At 45.6% G+C, this 9,442-nt stretch overlaps 1 protein-coding gene across 2 annotated transcripts; it reads right to left on the bottom strand.

Annotated features, from left to right (window-relative positions):
* Window positions 1-5,849: 5,849 nt before the first annotated feature.
* Window positions 5,850-9,166, bottom strand: LOC113738760 (uncharacterized). 2 transcript variants are annotated; one of them, XM_027266026.2, is made up of 6 exons: window positions 8,606-9,166; window positions 8,118-8,211; window positions 7,802-7,875; window positions 7,162-7,218; window positions 6,517-6,753; window positions 5,850-6,419 (listed from the first exon to the last, which is right to left on the bottom strand). In XM_027266026.2, exons 1-6 carry the CDS (start codon window positions 8,726-8,728, stop codon window positions 6,342-6,344), a joined length of 663 nt encoding a protein of 220 aa, XP_027121827.1. In that variant the 5' UTR covers window positions 8,729-9,166; the 3' UTR covers window positions 5,850-6,341. The 2 variants fall into 2 exon arrangements, with proteins under 2 accessions (XP_027121827.1, XP_027121826.1); XM_027266025.2 differs by having other exon boundaries at window positions 5,850-6,415; window positions 8,606-9,164.
* Between the last annotated feature and the right edge of the window lie 276 nt (window positions 9,167-9,442).

Here is a 9,442-nt window from a genome sequence, read left to right as displayed (position 1 = left end):
AAGTACTGTTTCAGCTGGTCGAAAGCAGCCTGACACTCCTCAGTCCAGGCGAACTGGTCAGCCTTTTTTAGCACCTTAAAGAAGGGTAGAGCTTTCTTGGCGGATTGGGACAGGAAGCGATTCAGCGCGGCCAGGCGTCCATTCAATCTTTGGACTTCTCGGACGTTCCGAGGTGGGGACATATCTTGAATGGCCTTGACCTTGTCGGGATTGGTCTCGATTCCCCGGCGGGAAACCAAATACCCCAAAAATTTTCCGGAGGTGAAGCCGAAAACGCACTTCTTTGGATTCAATTTCATCCTCGAATCCCGCAGGACGCCGAAGACTTCCCTCAAATCAGATAGGAAGGCCGAAGTGGCCTGGCTCTTGACAAGGATGTCGTCCACGTAGGCCTCCACATTGCGGCCGATCTGGTTTTTGAAGAGGCGATTGATCAATCTCTGGTAGGTCGCCCCGGCGTTCTTTAGCCCGAATGGCATGGTAGTATAACAATAAGTACCTTGGTCGGTGTAGAACGCCGTTTTCTCTTGGTCCTCTTCACTCATTCCTATTTGATGATACCCTTTGAAGGCATCTAGGAAGCAGAGGATTTCATACCCCATCGCCGAGTCGACGAGGGCGTCTATCCTTGGCAGGGGATAGCAATCTTTGGGGCAGGCCTTGTTGAGGTCGGTGAAGTCTACACACATTCTCCATCCACCGGTGTCCTTTTTGACCATAACTGGGTTGGACAGCCAGGTGGGATATTGGACCTCGTGAATCATCTTGGCCGGCAAGAGCTTATCGACCTCATCCGATATGGCCTTGCTACGCTCGGGGCCGAAGTGTCTCCGTTTCTGCCGCACAGGTCGTGCCTGTGGGTTGACGTTAAGTTGATGAATCATGAGCTCGGGTGGCACTCCGACCACTTCATCTGCGGACCACGCGAAGATGTCTCGGTGGTCCTTGATCAGGGAGATCATTTCTTCTTTCAGGGGTGAAGGGAGTCCGGCCCCTACTTGGACCACTTGGTCAGGCTTGGCTTCGTCCAAGACCACTTGTTCCACCTCGTCCCCGGGCTCAAGCCTATTGGGCTCTCCTGCCTTCTGAGGGTCGATGCAGTCTATGGAGAGAACAGCCGGCCTCTTTTCTTCTGACCTCGGCGGGGGCTGAGGTCCGACTGCAGCTTGGATGGTGGCGAGGTAGCATTCTCGGGCGGCGCCCACGTCGCTGCTCACCTCGGCCACACCCTCTGGTGTTGGAAACTTGAAACTCAGGTGGTAGGTGGAATATACGGTTCTCAAGGCATTGAGCGTGGGCCGGCCTATCAGCATGTTGTAAGGAGAGTCCGCTTTGACCACCGCAAAGCTGACAGGCACAGTTCGGCAACGGGGATGACGCCCGATAGTCACCATTAAATTCACCATGCCCTCCGGGTGGACGACGTGTCCCCCGAAGCCGACAAGGGGAGTTCTGACCGGAGTGAGTTGCTCCCGGGTCAACTTCAAACTCTCGAAAGTTCGGTAGTAAATGACGTCTACCGAGCTTCCGGGGTCAACGTAGACCGTTTTAACTATGTAGTTATTTGTGAGGACCTCAATCACTAGGGCCTCGTGATTGCTGGAAGCGGCGGGGACAGGGTCACGGGGACCATAGGTTATCACCTCGGACAGCCTCGAGCTCGGCTCGGCCACATCCATGCCGGCTTGGCGGTAGGTCCGCTTTCGGGAGTTCTGGCTGTCTCCTCCCGTGGGGCCACCTGAGATGGTGTTGATCACCCCAACTATGTTTGGGCCGTAGTCTGGTGATCCGTCACGTGGAGGCCTCTGATCCCCTTGTGGTTCTCAGGACCTCGGCAATTAAGCTTGGTGTCCCGCCTGTCCTCTCGGCGAGGACCTCGGCTCTCCCGGTGGGAGGCACTTCGGTTGAAGCTTCCGTCTTTGCGGATGAACTGCTTCAGGTATCCTTGTCGGATCAGGTTTTCGATCTCTCGCTTCAGATCGTTGCAATCTTCAGTCTCGTGCCCAACGTCTCGGTGGTAGGCGCAGTAGAGGTTGGAGTTCCTCTAATCTCTCCTCCCAGGGATCTCAGGAGGTGTTCGGCCGAGGTGATTTTGCCTCATCACCGCCAAGACGTGAGACCGACTAGAATTGAGCGGGGTCAGCTCGGCGTCCGAGGTTGACGATCTCCCTTTTACTATTCGATCAAAGACACTCCGGCGGTCTCGGAGTTGGTTTGAAGTGCCACTTGGGCCGGGTTCACCTCGGCTGGTGTCTCTCCTCCTCCGGGGATCTTGCCCCGTACGAGAGGCTTGGGCCTCTCGCTTCATGCGGTTTACATCCTCACTTCGGATTCCCTGGTCCACTCTGTCCCAGAGTTCCCGAAGTGTACGGGGGTAATCCCGATGGATTTCGGTATTAAAAGTCCCTGCCACCAACCCGTTGGTGAAGGCGGCGAGGGTTACTTGCTCGTTCTGATCAGGTATCTGCACATTCTCATCATTGAACCTTTGAGCATACGAGCGAAGGGACTCGCCCTGACCCTGTTGCAGGTTCAAGAGGTAAGCTGAAGTCTTGGTGATTGGTCGAGATGATACAAAGCGGTGGATGAACCGGTCTATCAGCTCGTCCAAAGAGGAAATGCTCCCTGGTTCCAGACTTCAGAACCACTTCCGGGCAGTTTCATGTAGGAAGATGGGGAAAGCTCGGCAGATCACAGCGTCGGGGACGCAGTAGAGTCGGAAGGCAGAGATGAAGGCGCGGAGGTGATCCTCGGGGTCACCTCGGCCGTCATAGGTGGGCAAGTTTGGAAGTTTGAAGTTCGGGGGTACCATCTCCCCATTGATGTCATCAGTAAAGGGCGGAGCCCTCATGTAGTCAGAAGCTAGGCCCCCGGGGCGCCGAGGTGGGTCCTCAGCTCGTTTCCCCAGCAGTCCCCGAGAAAACGCCCGGGAGATGGAGGCAAGTTTAGAGGTCGCCTTGGAGGAGGCGCGTCTGGAGGTACTCCGAGAGAGTCGCCCCTCATCGGAGTCTTCACCTAAAAGTACCTCAGGGGACTTCGTCGGCCTTCTCTTGGAAGACTCGGCCTTTTCTTTCCCCTGTCTTTTGAGGTACCTTCCTAACTCCTCAAAAATGGTAGGGTTGTGTGATACGAACTCGGCCATCTTGGCGATGGCCTCCTCGTTGTTAGGCTGGGTCCTCGGGGACCCTTGCTCTTCAGAAATGCGATCTTGCTGGGCTCCCGAGGTCTGCCCAGCCCCAGTTGAGGGAACTCTTCCGCTTCTAGAACGCGTGGATCTCATTTTTAGTAGTGATCTCGTTCCCACAGACGGCGCCAATTGAGGAGGTGATTTTTGGTTGGTATCTAGACCGACCTGGATCAGTCCTCTCTAAGATGAAATGAGGTGAACTCCTGTGTCCGAAGTGAACCTCGGTGTCCGAAGTGAGTGGCGGGGCTTCTCCCCTGGGATCACTCCGACGATCAAGTTAGTATGAGAACGAGAATAATGAGAATATGAGTTAATGAACAGTGTAGTCTTACTTGTTGGGAGTGTGTCTGGGGTATTTATAGAGGGAGAGTAGAGGACAGAGCGGAGGGCTTATGCTGGTGGGACCCACCCTCTGGTCATTACGGCTCTGTCCCGTGTCAGGAGGTCTGACTCTGACACTGTAGCTGCCTGAGCATGATGACGGGGTGTATTGTGCAGGTGCCATTAAGTGCTTCCAGTGCTTTTCAGATAAAGCACTGGTCCTGGGTGATGTCAGGTGGTTTGGCATCATCAGCGTGCAGCTGAGGTGGGGGTGCCGAGGTCGGCTACACAGTAGGCTAGGGAAACGGCCGAGGCCGAGCTCAGGGGTGATGCCCGGGACACGGATGAGCTTTGATGAGGGACGAGGTGAGTTCACCTCGGCCACTCGGGATGGCCGAGATGAGCATCCTCACTGGAAATTTGACAAAACTGCAAGTAATGTTTAATCTTTTGGGACTTATTAATACTCGGTTTTTTTTTTTGTCAACCGATAAAATGTACTATTACTCATAAATTGCTGGTATCATCCGCCGAACACGAACAGTAGCGGTACAAGCCGACGTCTGTCGTCATATGCGCAGCCAGAAGTTGCTCGCACATGCACTTTTTTTTTTTTTGGGAGGCTGCTGCTGCTGAACCTCTGGAAACTTAGGGTGAATTGTGTGTTGCATTTACTTTGCAAATTGCATGGACGCCGTCTCCTCTCATGAATAAATTCATAAAAAACTAAAAAAAAAAAAGAGAACAACGGAGGGATGGTCATCGCCACTCTGTTATGGTTTGTCATCGGACCGATAAGGTTGTGGGGTGCCTTCCTTTTGTACGACTAGTGGCAGTGGCGACTGAAGCGGCAGTTGGTCAAGTCAGTTTAGTTCCGCTACAGTAGGACAGTTCCGCAACTTGGCTTTGATTACCCACCTGTTCAGTTCCTTGTGGGGCCTTCACTTGCAACTTCTTAAATAATTATTTACCATCCTAATCTCTAAGTCTCATCCCATTATACACTAATACCACCACCGGCGGCGGCTAATGTTATTAATGGTTTGTTTGGATAGAGACTTATTTGTCAAAATTTATTTGCTTACATCATCATTACAATTTTCAATACACCTTTTTATCTTCCCAATTACCTTTTTATCTCGCATACATCACATCACAAAAAGTGTTACAGTAAAAATATCTCAAATAATTTACAATCCAAACAGAGCTGCCAAACTATTAGATCAGAGCCCAACTGATAGAATCGGTCGAACCGTTTTTAAAAATTTGTTGAAATCAATATGATGTTATAGTTATTTTATATTTTTATAAGTTTCAAAAATATTGAAATTAAGTTCTTGAGTATATTTGGTCAATTATAAAAAAAAATGTTTCAAAAATATTAGACTAGCAATTAAATATACACCTAATGATTATATATAAAAATGTAAATTCAAGACTAAAATATGTCCATTCACCAAAACTGCTTGAAAAACTAATAAATTAAAATAAATTAATGCAAGTTAAAATCACTGATGCTAAATTAATAAGATCATAGGAACGAAAACATATTCATTTAAAGATCATTCATAAAAGCGAGTGATTTTGATACTTACACTAAGTGAGTGACATTTTCTTATTCCTATTAATAAATGAATGTGTTACAATTTAGATAATTCAAATTATATTTGAAAGAGAGAAGAAAGAAAAATTTGAGAACAAGATCAATTAGTCGAACTGAAATCACTAATTTAACCAATTTTTGACTGTTTTAACTGATTTTTAACCAAAACGATTTTGTGTTACAAATCAACTTGAAAAGAAAGCCAATTCACAATCAGACCAATATCGAACCAACCGATCTGATTCGAGTCTAGCAACACTGGCAGCAGGCGCAAAAAGACTCTTGAAGATGTAAATATGCCACTACTTGATGCACGTAAGGCAAAAAAACGATATTATAAATTGAGAGAAATGTTTCTTGAAGAACGTTGTGGCATTCAAGAAATTAGACGACAGCTCAATGTGAGTAAGATAATACTCGTAACGACGAAATTTCGATCTCCTCTCCCCGCTAACAGAGCCAGAAGAACGTTTTAAATTCCTTTTCCTTTTTGGTGACCAGTAGGTTGGAATTTTACTTCCTCGGCTACGAATTTGCATTTCAAAGCAGTAGCCGCGGATCTTCTCTCATTTCAAATTTTTTTTTTTTTTTTGCAATGCTGATTGCTTGAAAATAGAAACTGAAGGCCACCCCTACCATGACATCGGAATCCTAGACACCGCCGCACCCGACGCCCGCTCTGTGAAACTCTTCAACACTACAGACCTGAACTGAATTACGGGGGATTGATCGGAGGAATACACTGAAAAATGGGGAGGATCACCGATTTTTTACAGGTTTTCCAATGAAAAAAACCAATGCCCGTATGGCCTACAAACATAGGCAGTGAAGTGACTCATCTGCCGCCTCGTTATGAAGGAATACAAATACTACCAGCTAAGTACTACCCATCCGGAATTAGAGCATCATTATTACAAGGCTACAACTTTCTTGTCACACCGTCACCGGGTGAAAACTGAAACACCTTTTGACTCCTGCCTCATCTCTCCAGTGTGGGATGAAACTTTCGAATTTCCACACCTCTCCTGCTATTAAATGCATATAATCTTACGCTCCTAGGCCAATTTTCCATTCATGTGGTCATAAATCCAGCTGTAAAAATCATGCACAAACTTTGAACCAATTCCAGCATTAGGTGAAATTATCGTCAACATCTAGAAGAAATTACTAGGATACTTGTTGAAGGAGACGTCATCACCAAAACAAACTTTCTGCTTCCTGCCGTTTCTCCTACTGCCTCCAATACTTCCCCGCGTTCTTGCCCCGGTTCCTCTTCCCATCCTGGTTTCTCCCTGATGTTCCACCTGTCTTTAGACATCGTTAATTTAGCTAGAAGATGTCAGATTTGCAATAGGAAACGGATACTCAGGAAAGACTAGTTGAGACGCAGATAAAAACAACATACCCCTATACAAAATCCATTGAACTGAGTACCCTCCACCTGAGAACTACTGGGGCTCATTTCTGAGGAATTTCTCTTGTTTTTAGCATTGTAAGTCTCACTGCACGATGCAAATGGTGGGGACGAACGGGTAGAAGGCGTCGCACTTTGCGAAGAACAGGAAGCAAATGCCTCGACATCACTTTGGAACATCTCCTCAAACAGCTCTTGCAATTCCTCAAAGCTCTCTTCCTGATTTTCCTGTCAATTCAAGCACTACATTTGAACACCGTACAACTCCTTGGCAAAAACTTGACAAGGAATCCTCAAACCAAACCTCTGATCCACCAACCAGCAGGCTTTCATGAGATAAACTTGACAACATATAACCATTAAACGCGGCACTTTGTTGGTAACTATCCAGCCAGAAAAAAAGAGGGGAAAATGTATGAAAAAGTTTGTCTCGCCTTGTATAACTCGCTGTTTGTATGGTTTAAGAAGAGTAAAAGAGACCCAACAAAGAAAACTGAAGTTCAAATCCCTAGCTCCATCCAATCCCCTTCCCCCCCAAGACAACAATGGAAAACAAGAATCTTCTATTCAAAGCTACACCACGAATACATATACATAAAATAAAATAAAAACTACTACAAGGGAACAGCAACTCACCTTGGACTTGTTTTGGCTCATCATGGCCGCCATTTCGTTGAGAAAGTCTCCCATTCCCTGCATTGCATTATTGGAAAATATATGAACTTCAGCCACAAAAGAAAGACCAATATATAATTGCCAAACACAATTGCGCAGTTTCCATGGAACCGTTAAATAAGTTCAGCAGATTCATTTGAAAAAACAACTGTCCTGAACTAGTCTCAAGATTTGGTGTCGACTTGATTTTTTTTTTCTTTCAAAAGAAGGAGGAAGAAGATTTCTTGACCATGAAAATCCATAATATCATTTATTTAGGTATCCCAATTGGAGTACTTATTCAAGACAATCAAATATTCTTTAAATTAAACACCCTGAACCCACTCAAAATTTCTTTGGTAGACAAATCTGCTATCGTATCGAGGACAATAAAATGATGAATTGGGATTAGTTTTGTCATCCGCATTGAAGCGTCTATACAACTTCTGTGGAGCTTATTGAAGGAGCGTGTCCACACGTGCCAAAGAGATTATTACTACTACTACTACAGAATGCAGTAGCAGTTGCTAATAATTTTATAAAAGAAAAGGCACTGCTAAATGCGGATGGAGTATAATAAATACAAAGAGGAAAAATGTAACGAAAGAAAGGGGGGACGTACATTTTCGTCGTCCTCATCGTCACAGTCGTAAACTCCTACGTCGTACAGAAACCTTTTGTTGGCGTCCGAAAGTACTGTCAGGTGTCAACCCAAGAATCTCGTGAGTCCAGCATATATATATATAACTAAGATAAGAATTATAGGACTACTTACCTTAGCATTATGATTTATGACTCCTAACAACACCGATTATATGTGTTGATAAATAAACAAATATGACAGCTGAATATACCATTGAACAAACATATACTGGCAGTACAAATTTTAGGGGGAAGAAAAAAAAAGAAAAAGAAAAGAGAGAGCGATAGCGTCCTACCAGAATAGGCTTCTTGAATTGCCTGAAATTTCTTCTTGGCCTCCTCCACGCGCTTCGGATTCCCGGATGCCGAGCAACGATCTGGATGCCATTTCTATATCAAAAACCAGATTCCCCATTTCAGGAAAAGGGAAAAAATTCAGCCCAAAATTTATTCTGGTCAAGACATTTGAAGCAGAACAATCATCATCTTCAATGCTTTCGCACCATCCGCATCAGCCTAACAATTTTTTTGAAAAGTCCAAAAATTTTCTAACTTTGCGCTCGGATACCACTCATCACCCAATTCAGTTTTGGAAAAAATACTCGAAGATCAAAATACTAGCTCCTTCGCCCTCGCCACCCCACTCCACCTAAAGAATAAAATAAAACAGAGACGCCTTCTTTACACGCCTATGGCATTGATGGACAATCGAGAATCTGTTTATCGTAATTTATTTCTGATTTGGTTATTTAAATTTACAGAATTAAGAGGTTCAAACGCTGACCAGTGCGAGTTTCTTGTAAGCATTCTTGAGCTCTGCAGCACTGCATTCCTTCTTCAGCCCCAAAACAGCATAAAAATCACTTCTTTTATCATCTGCAGCAGCCATTTCCGGACACCCAAACATACGCAAAAACTGAGACAAAAGAGACCTGCCCCCAACCCCCCACAAGCCACAATCCCTCCTCTGCTGTTTCTTGTCGACAAATTTTATAAATTTTCTGGGCAAATGTATGACCCTTAAAACTCAGCGCAAAGATTAGGATATCTTTTCACGTAATTATGGGTTGTTTGGGCTTTTTGAATGTAACAGGGAGCCATAGCATTGCTGAGAGAGAGAAGAGGAGAGGAGAACAGAGCCCTGGTTGATTTGGGGTGGCGTTGGGGGGCGAGATGAACTGTGCGATACAACTGTCTCTCGAGTCAGTCAGGCAGCCGCCTATTCCTTCACGCTAAGGCAAACGAAGGCTCCAGAAAAGGGTTTATTTATATATGGAGTTAGGCTGCTAGGTGGGGAGATTAAAAAACCTTAAAAGCTTTAACAAAGAACAAGGAAAAAAAGGCAAGGTAAGGAATTGTGTAACATTAATTAATTATAGTTGTTTGTTCGTGTGACCTGGATGAGGATGGTCTCGGTTGAACGGCTATGATTTGATTAGGAGGACAGATATTTTTATCGTGCTCTGCCTCCAGAAAGTTCTTAATTAATTATAGTTTTTTTTTTTGGTTTGGATGGCTACTGATATACTACTACTAAAGCTACTGGTGAGGGGTGACAGACAGGTGAGTGGGGGAGGAGGAGGATGACAAATTAAAGGGATGCAAACGATGGTGGCCCAGA

Source organism: Coffea arabica, chromosome 4c (assembly GCF_036785885.1).
Source record: "Coffea arabica cultivar ET-39 chromosome 4c, Coffea Arabica ET-39 HiFi, whole genome shotgun sequence".
NCBI classification, from domain to species: Eukaryota; Viridiplantae; Streptophyta; class Magnoliopsida; order Gentianales; family Rubiaceae; genus Coffea; species Coffea arabica.
This window is presented reverse-complemented; position numbering and strand designations above follow the sequence as displayed.

Bases quoted from the DNA above. Each gene is read 5' to 3' on its own strand.
- LOC113738760 (XM_027266025.2), bottom strand. From the start codon at position 8,728: ATGTTTGGGTGTCCGGAAATGGCTGCTGCAGATGATAAAAGAAGTGAT. The intron at 7,219-7,801 runs GTACGTCCCCCC...AATGCAATGCAG, and splicing joins ACGATGAGGACGACGAAAAT to GGAATGGGAGACTTTCTCAA. The intron at 6,754-7,161 runs GTGAGTTGCTGT...TTGAATTGACAG, and splicing joins TGAGCCAAAACAAGTCCAAG to GAAAATCAGGAAGAGAGCTT.